Genomic DNA, 25,439 nt, shown 5'->3' with positions numbered 1-25,439 from the left:
GACAAGTCCATGCTGTGGGGTTCGATCCCCATCTTTCTGCAGACTTGCAGTGTGACCTCAGGTAGGTCACTTTGCATCCCTGAGCCCCAGTTTCTTCCTCTAGAATACCCACTACCTTGCAGGGGTGGTGAGGCCCCAACCCGGTACAGTGCACATGGAAGTGCCCAGCACAGGAAGTGCCTGAAAAATGCTGAGCTCCTAGGGGTGGGGCGGTCACCTGCAAATTCGTAGGTGGGTGCTGGGCTGGCCAGGGAGATGGCCAGGGCCCAGCCATTTTGGCCTGCCCCCAGCCACACTTGCCCCCATGGGAGCTGGGAACACGTGAGGCACAGAGGAAGAGCTGGGAAGGAATTTAGTGGTAAAGGGGGGACGCCCCCCAAGACCACCTCCACGCCATTCAAGGGGCCCAGGGTTGGTTCTGTCTTGGCTGCTCTATGGACGAACCTCTTGCCTGACCAAGTGGCTGACACGTGAACAAGGCAAGTGAGAGTGGCCACCTCGAAAGAACTAGAAGAGTAAATGGAACCCCAAGTGCAAAGTGGCCCAGGGGGCTCCTGGCTTGCTTCCCTGGGGCGCCACCTGGCCTGAGGAGGGGGGGAGAGCACACTTTTCTCCTAAGGGGGGGTAAGAAAGCGCAAAACAAGAGCCGCAAAACAATCCCACAGCCAAGACGCCACCTGAGTTTTCCGTTTTTTTTCTTTCTCTTCGTTTTTAAAACAATATAGTGCAGACTGCACTTCTCACAGTAGAATATAATGGTCAATTTTAGTATAAAAAAAAAACATTCTCAGAGATTTGTAAATGCACTTAGTGCTTGAACAGGCCTTGGAGAGAGATACAGTACGGCTTCCGGAGTGCCAGGAGGGCCAGGACCGGGGGAGCTCGGGCCTCGGGGACTTCATGGGGGGACCCCGCCGGCCTCCCCTCACCCCTGGATGGTGTGGGGCAGGCCTTGGAGGGCGGCTGGCAGGAAAGGAGTTGCATTGCGTCTCCCAGTTAGAACCAGTGGGTTACCCCCTCGCTGGCTCCAAGGAAGGAACCCCCGAAGGCGGGGAGGTAGGGTTCCTCTGACGGGGTCTAGGACGGCAGGCCCACTGCTAACCCCGTGGCACCTTTGTGCGAATAGGGAAATGGCACCCCTTCCTCAAGCATCGGAAAATTGCCGTAATAAATATACAAGCCTGGGTGCCAGTGTCTCCTTAGATGAGGTGCCCTTGTGCGGTGCACAGCCAGACAGCTGTGCCCAGCAGCCCTGTGAGATGTACTGGGGAGAGGGGAAGGTGGGGGTCCAGGGTTTGGAGAATGGGATAGGGGTGCGATTTTTCTGTGCTGGGAAGGAATGTGGGGAGGGGAAGGAGGGTCTGTAGTACCTGGAGCCTCTGTTACAGTGGCATTCCCCCGGACTGGCCAGTGGGGGACACTGTGGGACCAGTGACTCCCTTTTCCAGGTGACTGGGGAGCTTGTGGGGGAGAAGCTATCAGACCCCTGGGGGCTGCTTGGACCCCACCCTGATTCGAAGCCATCACATTTCTTCCTGCCTCCCACCCTGGCCTGAGCGCCTCTCCCAGGGGAGCCAGAAGGAACCACTCCTGTTTTGAAGTGGTTTCTGCCTCCCTACCTCTGCCAGTGTGGATGGGGGAAGGCCTGGGTGCCAGCAGCTGCTCAGGGGCCCTCCCCACGTCCTGGGGCAGCTGACGCAGGGGAGGGGCCTTGGTGGGCAAGGTCACCCTGCTGAACCTCATGGCAGCAGCCAGCCTAGCTTCCCTGTGCGCACCCGTGGGCCCCTGCGCGCCGACCGCTGTCCTTCGGCCTGCCTCCCACCTGGCGCCCTGTCCCTCTGTCCGTGAGGCCACAAGGCAGGCCTTATCTGTAGACAGGAAGGCGGATGTGGGCGTGCTGGTGGTCGAGCAGCCGGGGCACGGCCACCGTCTCGTAGCCCTTGCCTAGCATTTGCTCCTTGATGCAGGGCGGCCGGATGTCGTTGATGAGATACTCCAGCGACTGCAGGCTGCTGCTCAGCACCGCCGTGTTGCATACGCTCTTGCTCGGCAGGCCGGAGAGGGCCTCGGCCGGGGGCCCGGTCAGCTCCCGAGCCACCCCGGGCCCCAGCTCGGTGACCGCCACGGCCGCTGGGTTGTAGCAGTCACTCGTGGGAGTCACCAGCACGCTGTTCCAGGGCGCAGCAAAGTACTGGCCCACAGTGAAGCTGGCGGGCAGCCCCACGCCGCAGTTGAGGGGTGACCCGCTGGCCCGCTCGTAAGCCCGCCCCCCACAAGCCTCTGGGGATTTGCTGGCCACTGTGCCACCGCTATAGGCCCGCAGTGGCTGGGGTGGTGGGGGGGGTGGCTTCTGTGGCCACAGCAGGTAATCCAGGCTGCCATCCACGTACCCTGCAGGCTTGGTGGCTCCAGCCAACGTCAAGGCCGCCGTGCTTCCCTGGCCCAGCTCGGCGCCCTTTCGGCAGTCGGGCAGGCCGGCGGCGGCCGAGTAGGCCATGCTGGGGAAGCTGGGCACGGGGCCGTGCTTGGCTGGGCTGGGGTGGGGCACAGCCACGCCCTGGCAGGCAGCGGGTGCAGCGCCCGGGGCCTGGCACTGCTGGTTGAGCTGGTAGAGGATGCTGTGGATGGAGGGCAGGTTGGAAGGTGGCAGGGCCAGGCCGCGGCCGGGCAGGGCGATGACGGAGGCGGCGGTGGCGGCAGCCGTGGGCAGGCCAGGCGGCGGGGCAGGCGCCTCGGGTGGCTTGGGGTAGGCCAGGGGCCCCAGAGTGCTGGGCGCCGGGTAGGGCGCGATGCCCACCTGCACGGCGGCCGGCGACAGCTTGGTCCGCTTGCCCTCGGCGCTCTTGAGCACGCCTTTGGCGGGCCCGGGGGGCGCGGCCACGCCCGAGGAGGACACGGCGGCCTTGACGATGGCCAGCAGGCCCTGGTAGCCGGGGGCGTGCGGCGGGTAGGGGCTGTAGCGCTGGCTGCAGGTGTCGTAGCCATTGACGGTGCGGCTGAGGTGCTTGTGCTGGGGCACCCGGACGGTGGTGGGGAAGATCTTGATCGACAGCGGGCTGTTGGCCACCTTCTCAGCGTAGGCGTCCAGCTCGGCCGGGCTCGGGTAGCGGGAGGAATGCATGGAGCTGGCCACCGTCTCGCCTGCAGGGACAGGCGAGGAGAGGAAAGCACAGTGAGCACTGACCAGGTGACACGGGGAGGCCTGGGACCCCCGCCCACTGCTCCCCAGGAGGACTCCGGGCGCTGCTGGGCTGCCCTTCCCTCGCTCCTTCATTCCCGCTGAGTTAAGCTTGGGATCAAAGTGTAAACAGAGTGAGCACACGCGTGACCTGGCTGAACTGTCGCAGACGTGGTGTTGTCTATTACAGGGACACCCGCCTGAAATAACACCTGGGTCAAGGGATGGGACATGGCCCGTCTCCCAAGGGCCCCTTGTGCCCCCTCCCAGTCGCTGACCACGCCCAGGTCAGCGGGCCTCCTGCCCTCTCACTACACGGCCAGTGCCTGGTGCTTGTCCGCGGGGACACGGGGCGCGCCTGCACGCGCACGTGGGCCAGCCTGTGTCCCTTCCGGCTGCGTGTGTGAGGCCCGCCGGTGGCCGGTGTGGCAGTGGTTTGCTTTTCGCATTGGCACGTGCTGTCCGGGTACGACTACATCACAGTTCACCCCTCCTTCCTGTTGATGGCGTTGGAGTCGTTTCCAGTTTGGGGCTGACACCGTGGTCCTCTGGTCCTGGTGAGTGTATTTAGCGAGCTCTGTTGGGAACATACCCACGAGCAAAACCGCTGGGACCCGGGGAGGTGGATGCTCAGCTTAGGAGAAAATGCCCCGACAGTCTGCCAGAGAGACTGCGCAGGGTACATGCCCGCGGGCAGGGCTCAGTGGTGCCTGGGGCCTCACCCCCTCGACGGCGCTTGGTGTTGTCGATCTTCCATTGTAACAGTGCTCCGGTGGGTTCATTCCTTCCGCCCCTTTACCTCTTGGTGCCTCCCTTTCCCTATCTGTCAAATGGGCGGTTCGGTGCGTTGCTTTGTGAACAGAGCCCAGCACGGGGCCGGCGGGAGGGGAGGGGGTGCCAGTGGGAGCTGCCGCAGTTGCTCTCCATCTGGCGCTCACATTTCCTGCCCAGTCAGTAGGCAGGTGAGGAGGGGCTTCATCCCCTGCTACCCAGCCCCTTCCCAAGTCGGCCTGTCACCTGCAAAACCACTGCCTTTTTGTGAACTGCGTTTTGTGTGTCCGTGGGCAAGCTGGCTCTGCCACAGGGGAGGCAGGTCACTGGTAGGCTGACCCCCTTCCCATCCAAAGCCCCTCCCTGGTCCTCAGTGCCGCCATGACCCTTTTTGGGGCAGGGGCCCTGCATGAGGGGATGAAAGGGCCCTGCCTGGGCTTTGAGCTGTCTGGCCTGGTTGTGGGGCCGTGCGGCCCTGTGTAAGTTGCTTGCGCGGCTGAGCCTTACTTTCCCCACCTGTGGAATGGGGGTAATGACCATGCCAGGTTTGCCGGGTGACCTCGACTGTACCGAGGGGCCCAGCAGCAGGTGAGGCACACAGTAGGTCCTGGAAGATGGTGACCTGTCTGGGTCCTCAGATGAGAAGGAGCCTCAAAGGTTTCCAAGACATACTGCCTTTCCCGCCCTGTGGGCACCCCCAGGACCTACTAGTGACTCTGGGGGACTCGGGGGGGGGGGCTTTACCACTCTGAGCCTGTTTCCACATCTGTAAAATGGGGACGCTGCTGCTAACACTCCCTCCCAGAGTGCCTGTGAGGGTTTAACAAGTTGTTCACAGGGGTGTGTGAGCAGAAGCAGGTAGTCTCCATGTGTGCACTCACACCCTCCCCGGGCGCCTGGAGGGAGGGAAGGGGGGGCCTGTGCACAGGTGGGCCCCGCACTGTGGCTGGGGCAGTGCAGACACTATGCCCATCCTTCCGGAGCCTCACCCAGGACCCCCTGATGGCTCACAGCCAAGCTGGGCAAAATGCCTGCTGTGATGGGAAGGGCAGGCAGTGTGGGGCGGCTTCAGGGATGGCTTCTGGAACAAAGGGCACCTGGCTAAGGCGATGGAAGGGCCCAGGATGCAGGGAAACAGCAGGGGCTAAGGTCCCGGCTCGGAAGCATGTCCAGGTGGGAACTACACATAATTCAGAGAGAGCAGAAGCCCAGAGCAGGCCGCTGGGCAGGGCGGGCAGGGCGCTCTTCACTGCAGGGCAGCGGTCCTCCAAGGGGCATTCCTGTCCTCCGGGGCACACTGGTGATGTCTAGGGAAGTATTCATTCGGTTGTCACAACTCGAGGAGGGGTGCTACTGGCATCTAGTGGGCAGGGGCCAGAGAGGCCCCTGCTCTCCCCTGCTCTTTCTGCCTGGCAGAAAGGTCACTGGCTCTGCCCCGGGGGTGCAGGGATGTGGTCTGACCTGGGCCGGGCAGCACCCAGAGGAGGCGGGAGCAGTGCCCTCGGTCCCTCTGGCCTAACCAGGGCCGGGCAGGTGCAGCCGGCCAGAGGCCCCCATCCTGCCCCTGCCTGGGGCAGCCCCCACCTAAGTGGCCTAAAATAAACTCAGTGTGGAGAATGGAAATGTCACTTCGGCCAACGGGGGAATCTTTCTCCGAGATTGGATTTAAACTACATTATACAAGCAATTTCATGGGCACTTAGCACCGCTCGGAGAGTCCCGCAAAAAAGGGACCAGCTCTTCATTTACCAGCCATAAATCAGCAGTTGCTATAATGAGCACAAAAATGTCACTTTTATGCAATTTTACAGATGAACAAAACTGGTGAAATTAACTGTGGTAACCTACTATAGTCAGCAAAAGCAGCTGCCGGGGAAAAAAATTATATCTGTATGTATTTTTGTGCCTCTTAAACTCTCTTCCCAAGCAAGTTTCTGCCATTGTGGTGTGAAAACTCATTTGTCCTCACTATTATACTTTCATTTGGAGTTTATCTTGAGTATCCAATGAGCCACCAACTGTGAAAATGATTAAATCTACAAAATCTATCTAATGGATGGAATAAATTAGGTGTTTAAAACCTTAAGAAAAAGTGTGTGGGGGAGCAACGCCTGTTACCAGTTCCCACTCATTGAAAGAAGGGGTCCCTCTGGCCCCTGACAGGAGACTTCTCGAGGGTGGGCAGGTCACCTCTGGCTTTTGTCGGAGCCTGTGGTGGTGGCATAACAGAGGATGCCCTTGGGTGGGTGCTAGGCTCCGAGCCCCCAAGGTTTTCTCGATGACTCTTGTTTGGAGCACCTGACAGCTCAGAGGTGGGAGATGGGTCCCCATTTTATAGGGGAGGAAGCAGACAAGTTGTGGCATTTGGCAGGTGGCCTCTGAGATCTCCCCCCCCCCCCCCCGTGCCCTTTGTGGTCCCCTCCCGCTGCGAATGGGGCCGACCTGTACAACCTATAAGATTCTGTGCAAGGGAGGGAGTGTGCGGACAGGGCGAGGCACCGACGGTCCTGCAGCCTGCTCCTCATGCCTTCTCTTGGATCGCTTGCCCTGGGGGAAGCGGCTGCCACGTGAGGACGCTGGAGCGGCCCGTGGGAGGCCCACCTGGGGACGAACCGAGGCCTCCTGCGAAAGCACGTGAGCCTTCTCGGAAGTGGATCCTCCAGCCCTGGTCAAGCTTTCGGGTGACTGCAAACCCGGCCAACATCTGACTGCATCTGAGAGAGGGAGCGGAACTGCCCAGCTAAGCCACTCCTGAATCCCGATGCACAGAGACCAGGAGAGCTGCTAGGACACTCCACCACCTCCAAGCTCCCAGCTGCCTCTCTGTGAAACCCTCCAATGAGCTGTTTGCGTGAACTCGGAGCTGCTCAGGGAGCACTCAGGGCCCAGTCACCTGGCTCAGGTCTCCCTCTGCAGCCCCCCCTCCCCATGGCCCCTGGACTACATCCCTGTGCCTCCCCTCTGCTGAGGGTTGCCTCCGGGCCAGCCAGGTACTGTGACCAACGCTCAGGCCTTGCCCTTCTGCGGCCCTTGTGGCATCCTTGGGAGGTGGAACCCAGGTTTTAGAAGAGGAAGTTGGACATTCAAGGAACAGGTTATCAAGCAGGGGTTGCAAATTCCCACATGTTCTTGGGCGGGGAATGAGCCAGCAGGCCCACGTGGGGCAGGGACTGAGGGTGGCAGGGACTGAGGTGGGCCGGGAGGGAGTGGCCTGCCTAGAGACACTGACTTATGAAAGGATGTGGAGACACCGAGCAGGGCAGACCACACCTGGTGGGCAGGATGGATGCGAGTGACGGCGCAGAGCCCGGCAGATTCCCTGTTCCGAGGCCTCCGAGAGGCCACAGGGCAGCCACCAGACAGAACCTGGGCTCCCGTGTGCAGAAACCAAGATGCCCACCCTGTGAACGGGGCCACCCCTGCCCCACTCTGCCCGCGTGGCCCCCATCAGAGCCTAGTCGGGAAATGTAAAAAGCTGGCTGGAGGCGCCAACCTGTCATCACCGCCATTAGGTTAATGTTAGGAGCCTTTTACAGGTGCGGTTAAGTAGATGCAGTTATTAACGAGTATATTAAGCCAATTAATAGCAGCCCTTTGAGTGAGATTTAATGTTGCTTCGGGGAGATGTGCGAGCAGGACTCAGTGGCACCCTGCCTTTCGGAAGCTGAGCAGGGGAGAAGTGGGAGTGGAGGGGGGAAGCTCTGCTGTTGAGGCCACAGGGTGAGCAGCTGCGACTCAGGCTGGAGTCAGGGCTCTGCAGTGTGACGCCCAGCGTTACTACTCGCGGTGGGTGACTTTCGACAGCCACTTAATGTGACCTCAGCCTCCCATCTGTAAGGGGAGAGGGTGGACATGTGGTTGCTGAAGCCTGTGTGGTACTCTGCATGTGGTACCTGCCACCAGGGGCAGGCCGGTGGGGACGATTGTGGGTGGGGCGAGGCGGGGCAGGGGTGCGACACCAGCCAGAATTCCTGGTCCTACACTCTGGGATCTCTGTGGGACCCCAGGCATCTGGACATGCCCCTGGAGAGGCTGTTCCCCCAGCGGACCTCAGGTTTTGGGGCTGTAAATGGCTCTAACTGTAGCTTTCTCACAGGAGTGGTGGAAGAGTTAAAAGTGGGCCGGGCCGGGCTGCCCAGTGGGGCGCGGCTCAGCTGTTGATCCAGATCGAAGTTCGATTCCAGGTCAGGGAACATGCCCAGGTTGGGGGCTCGATCCCTGGGTCAGGGGCCTGCAGGAGGCAGCCATTCTTTGACGACTCTCTCATCATTGATGTTATCTCTCGCTCTCCCTTCCTTTCTCTGAAATCAATAAAGATATATTTTTTAAAAATTATTAAAAAGTGGGCCAGGCACACAGTGGGTGTTTAGCAAATGCCATTTCTTTATCATGCTGTTGTAGGTTTTACCTATTGCCCCCTCCTTTGAGGCTCAGGAAGTCACAGTGGGCATGATCTGTGCTGAGATGGGGGGCAGGGGTACCAGGGCTGCTCCAGGTCAGAAGGGGCCCCTGGGCACAGGGCCTGGCCCCAGTCCACAGGGAGGGGAAGCTCACATCTGCATTCCCCTTGGCAGCTGACATTCTGCCCTTGGAGGTGGCAGCCTCCTGAATGCTCAATTAACGTGACACTAATTAGCTGATGGCACAGGCAGAATACCTAATGAGGCCGCCCAGGAGGGGGCGGGGCAAGGTGCTGGGCCAGGGCAGGTGCAGCTGTTCTCTGGCCTCCGCTCGGAGGGCTGTGGCGAGGGGCAGGGTGTTTGCCAACCACCTTGATCTGCCCCCAGCCCACTGACCCAGGTGGTAGCCTGAGGGTCTTTGAAATCAGACTCAGGTGTGAATCGAGGTACCCTCGGTACCAGCTGGGGGGACCTCAGGGAAGTGACCACAGCTCCCCTGGCCTCCATTTCCCCCAAGGAGACAGAGTGACGACTAAATGCAAGGACGCGGGTCGGAAGGCTTGGTACACAGTGGGTGCATAGAACAGGCCGGCTGCCTTCCCTCTAGCTCTGGGCCAAACTAGGCAGTGCTGGGTCGTGGTTATCACTGGGCACAGCACACAGGAGCCTCTCTCACATTCTCCACGTGTGTGGATGCTCAGACATTCACAAAAACGGGCAGGTGTTCTCAGGTACACACGTGTATCCACACAAACCGTGAGAACATTATACTAAGGGGAAAAGCCAGACATAAAAGGCCACATATTGTATGATTCCATTTATATAAAATGTCCAAAATAATTACATCTAGACAGACAAAAAGTAGTTTAGTGGTTGCCTAGGGCTGTGAGGGGGCCCAGGGGAAATGGGGAGTGCCTGCGAGAGGGCATGGGGATGGGGTAGGTCTTGGGGGTGACGAGGGTGTTCTGGAGTTTGATAGTGGTGAAGCCTGCACACTCTGAATTTAAAGCACTCACTAGTACACTGCGAATGGGTGAACTGCATGGTGTGTGAGAGCACACACATGAAGCTGTTTCCAAGAAACTGTAACAGCATCTTTCTGTAAGATTTATTTCTGTTCTTTGTTACAGGTGCAGGGCAGGAACGTGCAAACCTGGCCTCTGCCTGCTTTTGTAAATAAAGTTTTACTGGAACACAGTCATGCCAGTTCCTGTCCCCACATCTGGGACAGTTTTCATGCTACGGCGCAGCCGAGTTGAGTGGTTATGCTGAGACTCTATGCTCTTGCAGGGCCCAAAATATCGGCTCTTTACAGAAAAAGTTAGTCGCCTTCTGTAGAGGAAGAGAGCTGCGTGCGTCATCGTATGTTGATCTTATATTTGGGATCTTGCTGAATTCTTATTCCTCGGGGTTTCCATGCAGCTAGTTTTACTCACTAATCCTTGTGACTTAGTTGTGCTCCCTGCCTTACTGAGCTGGCCAGGGCTCTGCACCGTGTGGAGGCAGTGGTTCCAGGCTCTGTCATCTGATTTTATCGCTCCTTGGGCTGGCCTGTTGGGGACTGTGGCTGGATACTCTTAAAGGATGAAGGCAGCTGCCCTCCTTCCTAGGCCGCTAAGAGCTCACTTGTATTTGTTAAATGGTAAAAGGGGGCTAACGCCACCTGGCCTCTCCCTGTCCTTCGTTTCCGAGCCTCTGCGCTCTCCTTGGCTTGGGCGCGGTCCCACAGCAGGGCGGCCCTGGACCTCCCTCCATCCCCCAGGCTGCGCTCAGCAACAGCTACATAATTGGATCTGCTGCGCAGCCAGAGGTTTGTTCTTAATTTTATTGGAATTTTAAATTGCTTTGTTTCTTCCGTATTTTATTAGTGTCAGTGGAAGCAGCTGCACCTGCAGGAATGCTCGTGGGGCCGGGGCTCCAGCCTCTCAGGGTCAGGGTTGCTGTGCGAGGCTGGGTGAGGGCTGGGAGCTGGGGAGGGGAGGGGCGCCCTGATCTTGGGTTACCCCCCTCGGGGGCAGAGGGGTTGGGAACCTCTTGTTCCCTTGTGGGTATCGGTGTGGGGGCAGATAAAGTGCTTGAGTCTGCTACCAGACCCTGGGGATTCTCTCCTTCTGTTCTTTCCCCCACATCATGGCAGAGAAAACTGAGGCCCAGAGAGGGCCAGTTACTCACTTGCCCACAATCCATTTCCACGACCCATGCAGAGCACAGCCAGGATTTGACTCCCAGACCATCTTGATCTCAAAGCCTGTGCCCTGGGGGCTCATGGGGGGGGGGAGTGAGGGTAGCAGCTCAAGTCAGTGTCCTGGGGTAGCTGCCTCAGCCTTGCCCTCCTTAGACGGCAGGTCCCTGAGTACCACCCCTTCCCCACCCCCAGCCTGGACAGTGCCTCTCTGGAGATCTCTGCACAGCTGTACTTTTAGCAGCGCACGACACGACTCAGTTTTTGTACCAACACCATGATGAGAAAGTCAAATATTTATTAACGGGTCCTGAGCAGCTGAGAAAAATAGGCTCCTGTCCGGGGTGGGCAAGTCCTGCTGGGAACCCAGGGACTCTGGCCAGCCAGGAGTAGTCCAAGGCCTTCGGCCTGAGGCAGGGGAGGGAAGAATGGGCTTTCCCTCCCCACTCCCCTTCTCCAGCCACCTAGCACGGGCCATGACTGCCAGCCAGCTAAGCTCCTGGACAAACGGCTGTCCATGCCCTCCAGCTCCTCTGCCTGCCTGACCTCAGATCCTAGTGAGGTGAGTGCAGCCATTTCTGGTTTGCTGGTCAAATGTGCCGGCCAGTCCTGGTGCAGCCGGGTTGTCAGGCTGCTCTGATCCCGTTTTATAGGAGGAGGGAGGGGGGCCTCAGACTGGGCCATACCTTCCCCTCACTGGGCTTTTGACATCACCACAGACGGTCAGAGCTGGATGGCTTCTTAGGTCTGTCTGATCTGACCCTTGACTTTACAGGAGGAACACAGGCCCTAAGAGGCTGACTGACGTGGCCAAGGTCACGCTGCAGGTGGCCCAGTTGAGACCTTTTTCCTACAGTGAGAAACACAGCACAGTTCAAGGTCTGGTCGTGAAACCAGGGGCCACAGGGACAAGAGGATGGGCCTCGGGCCTGACTGCCCAAGAGTAATGCCCAGGAGGAAAGGGCAGGAACCTCCTCTGCCAACTGTCCAGGCCCTGACTGGCGGCAAGGCGCCCAATTCAATTTGCTTATCTCCCTTCCTGCCTCCCTCTTTCCTGTGCCCTTCAATTACAGGCAGAGCCAGTGTCTTTTCCAATAAGTGCAAAGATGTCAAAGGGTCTGAGTGGGCAGGGGAAGCAGGATGGCCTTGGTAGCCTCCACACTCCCTAGTTCCAGCCTTGGAGCAGGAAGGAAGGACCAGCCCAGGTCATCATGCCCAGTCCCTGCCTCCAGCCAGCAGCAGAGGGCTAGGCAGGGAACCCTGGTAGCTGAACAGCAGCAATCAAAGGGGGATGTGGGGATGCGACCAGATGCTAACATGATAAGCCCCAGGAATAAAGTAATGGTATTCCTAATACAGAAGGGAGGGGAGGAGGGGACAGGAGTATAAGTACATAGATGCCCTCATTTTAACAGCTGGGATCAAAGGACATCATTTAAAGCTGACATCAGGTGATACAGGTTTAAAGGTATGAAGTGAAGTCCAAGGAAATGTTGTAGAAAGAAAACAAATACATTTGACCCTTGAACAACACGGGGGTTAGGAGTGCTGATCCCCCCCATACACAGTCAAAAACCCACATAAAACTTTTGACTCCCTAAAAAGTTAACCACCAATAGCCTACTGTTGACAGGAAGCCTTACCGATAGTAAAAACAGCTGATTAACACCTTGCTGATCGGCGATTTCAAGCCAGAACTTGACCCGTGCATCGGCTACTTTGGTCAGCAAGGTGTTTAAAATTAATGTAAGTGCAGACACGAGTTATCTTGTGACTGGTCAGCAAGGCGTTTTAACATATATTATGTATATTATGTGTATTATATACTGTATTCTTAAAGCAAGCTAGAGAAAAGAAAATGTTACTAAGAAAATCATAAGGAAGAGGGAATACATGTACAGTACTGTATGTATGTATTTTTAAAAATCCACATGTAAGTGCACCGATGTCCTTCAAACCCGTGTTGTTCAAGTGTCAACTGTACACCAATTTCACTATTTTGTTCATCTTAGAGAAAGTAATAGATACTGTTCCAAAGAAATAGAAAATTAGGGTATTATTTAAAGTTACACCAGTAGAACAAAAACACCAACCTTTCTCATGATTAGTAGGTGCAGAAAACAAAGCAGAGAACACGGATCACATAGGGAAAGACTTTTAAAAGCAATTACAGCAAAGCACAAAATGAGCTAAGATGAGACATCTGTCATATCAATACATGTCAATGGGCTAAGCTCTCAAAAAATTTTTAAAAGGCATTCAGGTTGAATCACAAAGCTCAGTCCAACTCTATAGTATATGAGTCACATCTAAGCAAAGTAATTCAGAAAGGCTGAAATAAAAGGATTGGCCAAGGTTTCAAGAAAAATGCGAATTAGAAGAGCAGAGGTTACTCTGAACAGATGAAACTGAATCTGCCCCCAAAGTATTAAATTCAGTAAAGAAAGATTCGAGTCACTATGAAGACTTAAGGTATTAATATTTATGTGTTAAATCACATTGCATCACCATCCACAAGGCCAAAGCTGCAGGTGCTGCAAGAAGAAATAACTGGGCCTCATTCATTTCTCTCTCCGTGGCAGGGAGGTAAGGACACAGAAGGCCTAACTCACGTAAGTAACGGGGTTGACATAATAGGTACTCACCAGACTCTGAATCCTGAAAACAGAGCCACAGCTTTTTTTTTTTTAAGTTCCCATAAAGCCTCGAAACTCATACAAAAAAATGACCATAGATTGTATTGCAAAGAAAACTTTGATGAAATCCAAACAGGCAGAAATCATAGACAACATTTTGATCATAATGTAATAAAACTAGAAAACTAAACAAAACAAACACTGGGTGGAGAAGTGGAACTTCAGATGAGCCTTAGAGGTCAAAGAAGAAATCAAAGCCAAAATTTATAAAATTCCTAGGAAAAATAATACTACACACTAGAACCTATAGGATAGATATCTAAAGCAGCGTTCAGAGAACTCATAGCCTTAATTTTCCCTTTTTTTCTTGTTTATCAGTATAAAGATTTAAGCTTCTAACTAAAAAAAAACAACCCAAAAACCACAAGTAGGAAGGTTTTTAATAAAGATAAAGGCATGACTTGGAAACCACACCTATCAAAGTTATAAATGCACATACTTTTGACCCAGTATATCCACTTCTAGAAATGTACCCTGTAGTTTTACCCCTTTGTGACACATCCACGCTTGTTTATTGCTGCACTGCTTGTAATGGCAACGGGCTGGGTATAGCTCTACTAAAGGGACTGGTCGAATAGATTATGGGCTCGCCCTTGCGATGGAAAACTATATGGCAAAAGAATGAGGAATCTCTTTAGATGCTGACACACAGGATGTACTGCTAAGGGATAAGTGGTGCAGGGCAGTGTGTAAAACGTGTGCGTACACACACATCTGCTGGGACGTGTGGAGAAGATCTCTTGGAAGGACGCACAAGAAGCCAACACTGGCTGCCTCTGGAGGGAGACGGGGCTGGGCAGGGGGGGACAGGGAGGTTTCTGTCTATACACCACCCCCCTCCTTCCTTTTGAATACTGGACCACACGAATGTATTACCATGTCTAAAGAGAAATACGTATTAAAGAAGAAAAAAGCAACAGTGTAAGCACAGTGATAAATGGCAAGTGATCCTGTGCTGTAGGAGAGTAGACAGGGAGGGGTGGGGACTGTGGTGAACTGGAGATGTGTCCCCTTTAAGGAGGCAACAGTTCAGCTCTAATAGCTCTAGTATAGGAACAAGGGCCTCTGTTACTAGATTCTCTGCTTCCCCCCCCCCCAAGAGATACTAGAAATCCAGATTTTATTCAAATCTCCCATTTTTAAATGTTTCCAAATACTTCAAAATTTAAAGAAACCACCACCCTAGGGTGGCTAAAAATAATCAGATCAGAGGGTTTGGGATCCCTGTCCTAGGTGGTCAAAGAGGACAGATGCTTAGAGGTACCAAGTCGAGCTCCCTAGTTTGACACATTGTAAAAGCAACACCCAGAGAGGGAAAGGACATGCCCAAGGTCACACAGAGAATCGGGCCCTGAGCTGGGACCCCATTCAGGCCTACTTGCTTCCACAGTATCCTGCTCTCTGCTGATGCAGGAATGTGAGGGTCAGCGAGACAGACATGGCACATGCTGGGGTCACAGGAGGGGCTGGGGTTGGGGCCATGGTGTGGGTAGTGGTCAGAGAAGGCTGCTGGGAAGGAGGCCACACCCAGTGGGAGTTGTCCGGACAAAAGGAGTGAGTGCCACTGTTGGGGAGGGACTCCAGAAAGGCAGCACAGCATGGGCAAAGGCCTAGAGGAACACGGAGAGTTCAAGGCTGGGTCGGGGTGGGTGGACCTGCAGGGTGTGGACGGCATTCCCTGCCCAGGAACCGCCCTGCAGAGGCCCAAGATGTGAAAAGCTCCATGTGTCCAAAACCAGAAAGAAAGCCCTGTGACTCAGAGGGGGCAGAGAAGAGGAGAGGCGGAGGGGAAGGGGAGGCATGGAGGGTGTCGTGCAGGGTGTGGGTGCCCACTCACACTTGCGCAGCTCCAGGCTCTTGCTCGGGCAGGCCAGGTGCTGGCCTGGTGGGTTCTGGGTCCTCTGCAGACAGGCCAGCATGGCTGAGCTGGGGGCCTGCGGTGTGGCACACTCCGTGGCAGGGTCCCTGTGAGAAGGGAGGTGAGGCACTTGTCACATGCACTGCTTCATGCCCGCCTCCCACTTCCCTTAGCTGGGAGTCATTGCCAGCAGCCTCCCACCACCCCGAAGAACACCAGAGACTTTCAAAGCAGACACTCTTTCTCCCTTATCAGACACACGAGGAACTGAGGCTCACCCGTGGCCTCACAGGCAGGAAAAGAGGCAGGGTCTCCTGAGCATTGGACTGCCACCTTGACAGGGCCAGAACTGACCGCTCAGAGTGCGGGTCACCTCCTCCAAGGGGCTACCCTGATGCCCCCAGGCCTCTCAGGTCCTCACGATTCTCACCCCTCCATGTTCCCCCCCGCAGGCTGTCCTTCCAGCTCCCTTACAACCACCTGTGAGTGGATCTGGGATCTGTACGCACACTCGCTTCAGCCTTGAGCTCCTCAAGGGCAAAGACCCCATCTGGCCATCTTTAGAACTGCAGGGATGGGAGCCCAGGAGCAGTGAGTGAGTATATGGGTGTTCCAGTTTACTGAAGTTGGTCCACCCAACTTCCCAGCACCCCTGGAGGGGAGGTGTCCAGGATGGCATCCCTGGGAGAGTGAAGGAGGCTCCAACCGTGACTCAGGCTGAGCCTGGCCTTAATCTCAGACTGAGCCCTGAGCCCAGGCCCCCTGACCCAGGTCCCTACCCCAAATGGAAAGGGTAGGGCCCCCCAGGGCAGCCCTGCCAGGCTGGGAAGAGGTTTCCACAAGTGGCAGCTCAGACGTGGCTCCAGACTGGACCACATTTGCTCACTCACCTAGAATCAGATGCTCAGAGCTCACATGGAAACACACCTTTTCTTCACAAAATCCACTTTCCTGAGGACTCAGAGTCCCTGAGGAGCGGGGTGACACAGGCAGGGCCTGCCCTGGAGGCCACAGGGAGAGGGTGGGAGTTTCTTTGCCAGGTCTCTCCTGTGCTCTCCTCCCAGGTGAGTGGAACCCTGGACATCCCTGATGTCCACCCAGCCCTGGCACCCTGTCCCCACCCCACCCCCTCACCCCGACCCACGCCCACACCCTGAGTCCCAAGCAGCCAAGCTGGGCCAACTCAATCCTCATGCTGGTTTCAAAAGAGAAAGAAGACACAGAGTGTGCAGCGTGTAAGGGGAAGAAAGGAAGTTACTTAATACTAAACAGGTGTCTGGAGCCCTAAATTCTGCCGCTTTCTCTAATAATGAAGTATTCATGAGGAAAGGCCTTTTTTCACTCCTTTCTTAAGATACTAATTTCACAACAAGCTCCTTGTTACCGCGCAATTATTCCAATCCTGTATTTCCCAGAGACGGTTGCAGCCTCCTGTCTGTCCTGGCCTCGCGGTAAATGAAAGACAATCACGTAACCACCTTTCATTATGCTCTATTTTACTTTCAGCAGAGGTACTCTGAAAGAAATGATTTACACTGAAAGGGACTTTTATTCAGTTTCAAAACCAATTTTCTCCTATTACTGTCTCAAAAAAGAGAGAGAGAGAGTAGGGGGTGGGAGGGGGAGGGGAGGTGGTTCTCATCCTGCCCCCCACCCCCCCAATCGCCAGCCTTAACGCAGCGACGCAATAAAAGCTGCAGTATCCGCTTCCCGGCTTTGATTTCTGGTAATTGTAAAATATGCCATTACAATCAGGCAGAAATTATACAGTTTAAAAAGGGAATGAAGTGGGCTTATTGCAGAGATGAAAGCCCTTGACTGCGGGAACGAGGTGAGGCTCCTTGGGGACTTGGGATGTGAGCGGGCGGTGGGAGCAGCCTCGATGGGGCCCTTAAGGACACACCTGCGCACATGGGCACGCTGTGCCCGGCTGAGACACCCAGAACATTTGGCCATGCCGCGTGGGGTGCTGGACGTCCACATGCACCTGTACTCGCTGCATACGTTTTCCCGCAGATGGACACACCACTGTTGCACCCTCAGCCACACCACGTGACACGCCCCTCCACGCCCTCTGGCGCGCTCTCATGCACACACAGGCAGTCCAGGGACCGCCGCTCTGATCCATTTTAACTTACATGCTGGCTCCCCTCCTCTGGGTATCCCCCCTCACAGCCCTAGTCACGCCCAGTTGTAACTGCAAGTTTTCACGTGTGTCTCTCTCCACTGGACTCTGAATTTCTCAGGGGCAAGGACCATGTGTTTTTTTCTCCCCAGGGCCTAGCAAAGAGCAACCATTTAATAAACAGGCGTTGAATGAATGGCTGAGTCAATGAATTGGTTATTGTCGATGAAGGACTGAGGCCCAGAGAAGCCAAGCGCCCTGCACAAGGTCACACAGCAAGCTGGGGACAGGACTGGGGCAGACACCTAAAACACTCATGATTTTCCCGGGACCCCCACCCTGCCCCTCCCCTCTCTGCTTAGCATCATCCTCCCATCTTCAGAAAGCCAATCCCTTAGAGTCCCCACCCGAATTCATTACTCCCCGAGCCAGGGACCATCCTGGGAGCTTGGCTCATTTTGAAACCCTATCTGCAAATCGGGCTGTTTATAAGCCCAAGGTCTTTTGTGACTTTAATAATAAAAAAAGGGGGTGGGAGGAAGGGGAAAATGTCGCAAGCTTTCAATGATTAGAATGCTCTGGCACCGTCCCTGACGTGGGGGCTGATAAGACGCCTTATCTCAGAGGCACCCCTAGGAAAAGGTCCCCTCCACCAGATAACACCCCCAGTTGTCGATATGCCCTTTCATAGCTAAGGATTTAGATAAAGGAAATGTGACAGGGGAGGGGAAAGAAAGCAAGGAACTTTCCAGGTCCAGGGAGGAATTAAGTCTGCAGCTCGCCTTGGCAGAACAATGCATGGGAGGATGTCTAAAGGCTGCCTTTATTTTTATTAAAAGAGCGAAGAATTGGGGCCTTTGGCCTTGCCTGCCTTTTGTCATCTCTCCCTGCCTGTCTGGCTGCAGGGGACTTTTAGGACACCGCCCCCAGGCCAGTGGGAAGGGGGGGGAACTAAAAAATGCTCACCTGAGTACTAATAACACTAGCAGTGCGTATTTACTGAGGGCTCCCTGTGCCACACCCTGTGCATCCTGCCTGCTACACCTCACCACATCCTTCCAGCAGCCTCTGTGGTGGGCTGTTTAGCCCCACTTTACAGATTAGGAAATGGTTACAAAGGGGAAATAATCTGCACAAGGTCCCACAGCTTATAGGTGGCAGAGACAAGGGTGTCAATCCCCACCAGAGCCCGCATCCTCAGCATCACACTGTGCAGCCCCCAGCCCTGGCTCCACCGTGGCAGGTGCTCGTCAGCCCCCAGCTCCCAGTCAGCTGGGCAGGAAGGAGCAGAAGCAAAGGCCTGCTTCTCCCCAGTGCCTACATCTACTTTGGTTCTACTCTAGGAGGGGCTGGAATCACAGACAGCGAGGAGGTGAGAGGAGGGAAAGGAGGCCACTAACCCCATACGCACTCACAGAGGACAACACGTGAGGCTTGCATTGGGCAAAACCATACTGCGATGAAGAAAGCTTAGGCCCTGCCTCTTTGAAGTTATTTACCCACTCATTCACTCATTCATTCAGGCAGCAAATATTCCATGAGCATCTTTTGGGGGCCAGCCCTGTGCCATGCACACAAAGGGGGTCCTAGATGCAATCCGTCCTTGAGGGGTTTAGAATCTTCAGTGGGGATGAGACAGGAAGCTGGGAGAAGGAAAATCAAGGAGTGGCCCACCAAAAGGGAACATCCAACCAGAACTGGCTTCCCACTCCCAATCTAGCCCTTTAAAAATGGACTTTCCTGGCCTCTCTCTTCGGCCTCCACTATTTTCCCAAAGCAGCAGGTGGACAGAACTTTCCCTGGTGGATCCTATAGGTCAACAGTCTGCACCTCGCCAGGCTGGGCTGGCCCTGGAGCAGGGCAGAACGTGGGTACTTGGACTCCACAGTAGGGTGAGGCTGTGATCCCAGGAAGCCCAAGGACTGCTCTACTTCCAGTCTCCATCGCCTCCCAGGTGCTGCCCACTACGGACTCTGTAGCTCCACTCAAGGCCAAATCCATCCTTGAGGGATTTAGAATCTTGAGTGGGGATAAGACAGGAAGCTGAAAAAACCCAGCAGTTCATGTAAAGCGATGAGTAGACTGTTAGGACTCTAAGTTCCCTAAAAATGTGCAAAGGAGAGTCCTATTCCTAGGACCTCACAACCTTCATGGAAAGGGGGCAGGTATCCTCCCACAGTTCTCACCTCCAGCCCCCAAGCTGAATGCAGAAGCACCATCCCTCTTCACCCTGGCCTGGCTACACACAGGGAAGACTTTGAAGGGTGGCAGGAGGCCCAGGGAGGTGAATAAGCACTGGATTGGGAGCCTGGGACAGCTGGGGTCAGATCCTGGTTATGTGGCCCTGAGTCGGTCCCTAGTACCACGAGCCAGGCCAGCATGTAGCCTCAAAAAAGCCTCAAGAGGCAAGATTTGCCTGCCCCTGGTGAGAACAGAAGGGTGGAGGGACCCTTGCTCAGGAGGCCATGGGGGATTTGGGTGAGCAGTCAGCCCCTCCCCCACAACAGGAAGATGCACATCTGTCTTTCTTCCTCACCTATCTCTATCCCTGTCTCTTACTCTACTCCCTCCCTGTCCTTCTCCTGTCTTTCCTGCTGTCACCTTTCTCGCTCCCTTCCTGACCCCACTCTCCCCTACCCCTTCCCTCCCCACCCCACTCTGTCTCTCTGCAAGGCAGCCAGAGGAGAAGCCCTCCCCCATCTCTGTTCCAAGCCTGAGGCCTTCCAGGGGACCCTGTTAATAATTAAATGTTAATCTAAAAAGCAATTTGAGCTGCAGCTAGGCAGATCTGGTTAGAGATTACATTAGCATGGAGGAGGCGAGGGTAATTTTCTTTAACCCCTCTCCTGATCTCTCAAGCCCGGAATCTTCAAGTCACACTGGAGCTGCTGATTAAACTGGCGCAGGGCTTGGCTGTGGATAAGGGGCCTGTGAAAAGTGATTATTTCCCACTGCCATTTGGGCGACAGCACCAGAAAGGGATTTTCACTCTCTTTTTTTAAGGTTAGGGTGGGGGTCATTGCCCTCTTCAACAGGAGGCCTCAACTACTGCCAAGATTACAGCTGCATTCATCCCTATAGCCAGCAGTCTCTTTAAAATGCAAATCTTGCCAGAGCACACCTGGCTCCCACGGGTCCTAGGACAGAAATGCCGGCCTCTGGCTCAGGGGACATCCCTTCATTAGGTCCTCACTCACTGTTCCTAACACCTCACTTGGGCCTGGCCCTGGGTGGGGCACTGGAGCCACAGATCCTGGTAGTTCTGGGCCATAGGGGAGACCAAAAAGTGAACCAACTATAATGAATTCTGGATAGCAGGCAGCAGAGTCCCGAGGCAGGTGTCCCTCAGGACACAGCTCTCACCGCCACACTTGCTGACCTTTGCCCACACAATCCCTTCGGCTTGCAAGCCCTTCCCATGTCTCTCCCTACCCCTTGAAATTCTACTCGACTTTCAAATGAAGCCCAGGTTCCTCAAGGACTTCTCGGAGACATACAAGGTGATTGATAACCGTTTGATGAATAATTGAATGAATGGGGTTCCCCGTGTGGCTCTCCCTGATCCGTCCTCCATGGGTTCACGGTGCTAAGCCCAGGGTCTGAGCATAGTAGGCCCTCAGAAAACCGGCTCCTGAAGGAAAGATGGGAAAGAGGCTGGCCGGGGGGAGTCCGGGCAAGGCGGGGCTCAGGAAGTGTCCCACTGGAGCACAGGCTGCCATCTGGGGCCTGCTGTTGGTTCAGGCCCTTCAGCACCACGGCCAGCTCCCAGCGCCGGGGCCCAGGGGAAAGGGGCGGGGCCGAGCCTGGGAGCGTAGTGACGTCAGTCGCCATGGGAACTAACCGCGAGGTGCCTGCCCTGGGCAGCGCTCCAACTTCTGGAAAAGAGAGGACAAATGGAGCACCTACCATGTGCCGGGGCCTGTGCTAGAAACTGAGGCAGTGACAGATCCTGACGGGGAGAGGGGGTGCCCTACCTATCCTAGGGGTGTCAAGACGAAAGCACGGCCCTGCTGCCTTGTAAGAGTCCCAGGATTGTGTCCTGGGCTTTGGAGCCAGATGCCTGAGCTTTTACCTCTTCACTAAATCCCAGCTTTACGTCTTAATTCTGTGGCCTTGGGCAAACACCCCCATCTCTCTGAGCCTCACTTTCCTCATCTGAAAAAGGAGTTAATTCCTTACCATGAATTAGTACAAATATAAATGCCAGGTTCGTGGTAGTAACTCCCTAAGTGTTATTAAGGTTGATGATGATTATCTGCAGGTAGGTAGGAAATAGCCACGAGAAGGTGGCAGGGGGAGGGAATTCCAAGCACAGGCAACTACACAGGCGAGTGTATGGAGACTTGATATTGTTGTGTGTGGAGAGCTCGAAGCAGCTCCAGGCTGCTGGAGAAGATACCTACTTGGTGAGTAACTGACAGCACCACATCCGTGCGGGACCAGGCAGAGTCACCAAGACAGAGAGAGCAGGGGCAAGGACCCCCAACCTCGAGGTGAGGCACGCCACTTCCTGTGGACAAGTGCTGGTTCAGGGCAGGGAGAGGCTAAGAGGAGGTGCTGGGTGGAAGGGTGGGTGAGTGGGAGGGTGGGGTGGGTGCTCACATGAAGGTTCAAAAGCTGCCCCCTGTAGTGATGGGGTGAGGGGACAGTTGGTGCCACTGGCAACAGACTTGGCTGGCCCAATCCCAGATCCAACGGCTCCTGAGGGGCAATACCTAGGGAGTGAAAGGGGGGGTGTCATTCTCATGCAAGTGAGCCTTCAGGGAGCCCTAGCTGGGAAGCAAAGCCCCCAAATCTCAGACCCCTCCCCAGCTTCCACCTCCAAGGTGGGAAGTTTGGGGCAGGGCCAATTGTATAAGTCTTTCAAGGCCTCACTTCTCCTAGTTCAGGCCTTGGTTCTTTAATCACAAGTGCTATCAAGTCTCCATCATACCATTCCCCATGCTGCAGTGGCCAGGCTGAGCTTTTCCATGTGAAACTGCCTCCCCACTGACTTCCATGGCACTTCTAACAATATCCTCTGAGGCCTGTGTGAACCTCTACCCCACTCCCTCCCCACACTGTCCCTCTCCCCTAATCACCCTGCTCAGCTGCAGGGCCTTTTCTTCTGGTCCTCTAACAGGCCAACTTTGGTCTTACCCCAGGGCCTTTGCATTTGTAGTTTATTTCTACCTAAATATTCTACAACTAGTACCTGCAAGAAACATTGTTTAATAATCTATTTTATTTAACCCTGTATGTCCAAAATAGTATCACTTGAACACATAATCAATATTTAAAAAGTACTAATAAGATATTTTTTATTCTTTTTTTCATACTAAGTCTTTGAAATCTGGGGTGGATTTTATACTTACAGAACATCTCAGGTCAGACTGGGTAGCACTAACACTCTCTGTGCCAGCTCCATCTCCTCATTCACACCTCAAGTCAAACATCACATTCTCCAAGAAGCTGTCCTTGATCACCCCATCTAAGTCAGCAACCCTCTGCCCTGGCCAGTAGTTCGCTGTCGTAGTTCCTTCATGGTCATTACCACTGTAAAATTATCTTATTGATGAATGATTTAGCATCTATCTCCTCTACTGCACACACTCTGCTGTGAATGAACACAGGGCACACAGTAGGTGCTCAGGCAGTAAAGGATGCAGTCGGGGTGGCAGCCCAGGGCCTTTGCCCACCTACCTCATTCCAAATTCTACTCCCGGTGACGAGAGGCAGAGACCAATGTGTCTGTGTGTGTATATGCACATGTGTTGGGGATGTACACACACACACAGACACATGCAAACACATAAAGATCTCCACCCCTCCCCCCATTTATAAAAAGCAGGCCCGGAAGAAGGGCCTCTTTTCAAAATCAGCCCGGAGCAGAAAAACGGCTGTGACAGCACAAAGCCGAGATTGAATCAGCGAAGGGCCCGATTGCCTGGTGACGGTTACAAATGATCTGATGTGGAAAAGATGGGATCAGATGTATGCAGAACAATGGCTGCTTGGAACCCCCACATGCCAGACAATGGGATGCTGGGCAAGCGAGCAGGCAGGTGGCTCCCAGAAGCTCAGGCCAGAACATGCCGATGGGCGCAGGGCCGAGGACAGGCTTAGTGTGGAGCGGGCCCTTCCTAAGGGTCAGACCCTGGGCTTGGCCAAGTCCATACAGCAACGCACTCATGTGAGCCCCGCTTGACCAGGATGGTCACTTATGCAAGGCAAAATCAGACACACCCCGAATGCCTGACACCTGAGAAGAATGTCCTTGTCATGAGACCAAGTGCCCAGCTCTGGGCGGTTGGGTGATAGTTGCACTTTTCTGCAACAGACTTGTCATTTACAAATACTAAAAGATGAATATTACTTTTGTAATTGGGGAGGAAAGAGAAACTTCTCCCTTCTTCCTACCAGCCCCTAGCTTTTGCTCTCTGAGCCTCCAAAGGGAGGGCAGGAGGGAGCCATGTCCCCTGCTATTCACAGCTATTCACAGCTCCTCTACAGCCCCTGGAATTGGCTCCTACCCTACCCCCAAGGGGTGGGGCAGGGGTTTGAACCTCTGAGTGCAGTTCCCAGGCCCTCAACCAACTACTACTGAATGTCACCTTACTGCAACCATCTCCACAGCCCTGTTCTAGGATTTGGGTCCACAGAGACTGTGTAGCTTGCCCAGGGGTGCAAAGCAGTGAGGTGGCCCAGTTGGGGCCTCACAGACCCACTCTGGTCTCTTTCTACTCCAAGGCCAGGCACACAGTATATACTCAATAAATCCCCACTGTACAGAGGGATGCATTGGGGCCTCTCTTTCTTACCCGCTTCTTGCATGGTCTAGGCCTCACAGGCTTCTCCTCTCTGCTCATCAGCCTTAGGGTCTCTCCCCCCTCATTTCACTGCGTAGTTTACCACAAACTGAAAAACTCCTCTACCCCACAGAACCGAGTGTTTGTCAACACAGGGGCTTCGGGGAGACTGGTGAGCCAGGTCTTTTGGAGCCAACTGAACAGTGTGTGGAAAAGGTGAGGGCATTCCAGTGGAGGGACCTCACCCCATGCACAGCCACCAGATGTAGTACATTGCAGTGATTTGCCCACTGAACTCTCCTAACCTCCCTGAGGTAGGAACTGTTATTATCCCAAACTTTCAGGAGGGAAACTGAGGCACAGAGGAGAAGCTACTTGCCCAAGGCCATCCAGTGAGGTACTGGTATATCAGGTATTTGAACACATATACATTTGGCTCTGCGATCATGACCACCCACCCACAGCCCCTCAGTGTGGGAGAGCATGCAGGGCAGGGTGGAGGTGCTGGGGATGGGAGGGGCCTTGAAGGCCAGGCTGAAGTCTTGGCACATAATTCACAGACAGGACAGGGCCACAGAGAAGGTGTGGTTACAGGCCTCTGGAGCTGGCCCATCTGGATTCAAACCCCAGCTCTTCCACTCGCCAGCTGTGCAGCCTTGGGCAGGTTAACTAACTTCTCTGTGCTTCAGTTTCCCACCTGAAAAAAGGGGTTCAGATCAGTTAGAATAAATTTTGGCACATAATAAATTTTATGTGTTTATTAAATTAAAAAACCAAAAACCTCCTGAAAGCTGGTGGACTGAGACAAGGCCCAATCAGGTTTGGGGACAATCTAGTTGCTGGGCCTAGTGAACATTTCGGCCCAGGGCACACCTAGCCCAGCCCTGCCAGTTGGGTGCCAGGCCTGGGGACGGTGGCAGTGATGTCTTGAGCCGCTCTGGGGCACGTGCCAGCATGTGCGTGCGCACGGCTGTGTGTGTTGCTGCAGCGGCTTCTATGCAAACATGTTAATTTGTTTTCATTTTGTGTTTTTTTTCCCTCACAGGATAATTGGGTGAGTTTGAAGTCTTGGCGAGGCTGCTGATTATAGCTATTTGGGTGGTGCCCTCGTGGGGCTCAGGCCCTGCCTCCTGCCTCTGGCAGTGAAGGCGGCATCTGGGGGTGTCTTAAGGGGTGTGTGGAGCTGCCTCTGGGTTCTGGGGGCTCTCGCTGGCCAGGCACAGGGAAGGTGAGGTGTCCTGGGACTCCCATCGTGCCCTCCACCCAGACAGTACCACATCACTGAAGGGTGCAAATCCCGCCCAGAAACATTTTTTCTGTGCCCTCTTTGCTGTAGTAAAAAAAAATTAAAATAAAAATAAATTGTGATGTGGATGCCAATACTAAAAAGAAGAAAAACAACAACAAAGGTTCCACCTAAAATTCTCATTGTCTAGTTTCT

The 25,439-nt window shown here is 54.7% G+C and overlaps 1 protein-coding gene across 1 annotated transcript in view; it reads right to left on the bottom strand.

Annotated features, from left to right (window-relative positions):
- Nucleotides 1-719: 719 nt before the first annotated feature.
- Nucleotides 720-25,439, bottom strand: part of FAM222A (family with sequence similarity 222 member A) — a 110,840-nt gene continuing 86,120 nt past the window's right edge. The window contains exons 3-4 of the mRNA XM_081123342.1: nucleotides 15,065-15,192; nucleotides 720-3,141 (exon numbers count right to left, since the gene is read on the bottom strand). Of these exons, the coding sequence (XP_080979468.1) occupies nucleotides 1,865-3,141; nucleotides 15,065-15,146 (1,359 nt within the window). The 5' untranslated portion in view covers nucleotides 15,147-15,192 and the 3' untranslated portion in view covers nucleotides 720-1,864. The remainder of the gene's footprint in view (nucleotides 3,142-15,064; nucleotides 15,193-25,439) is intronic.

This window comes from Miniopterus schreibersii, assembly GCF_964146895.1.
Source record: "Miniopterus schreibersii genome assembly, chromosome: 20".
Classification (NCBI taxonomy): Eukaryota; Metazoa; Chordata; class Mammalia; order Chiroptera; family Miniopteridae; genus Miniopterus; species Miniopterus schreibersii.
This window is presented reverse-complemented; position numbering and strand designations above follow the sequence as displayed.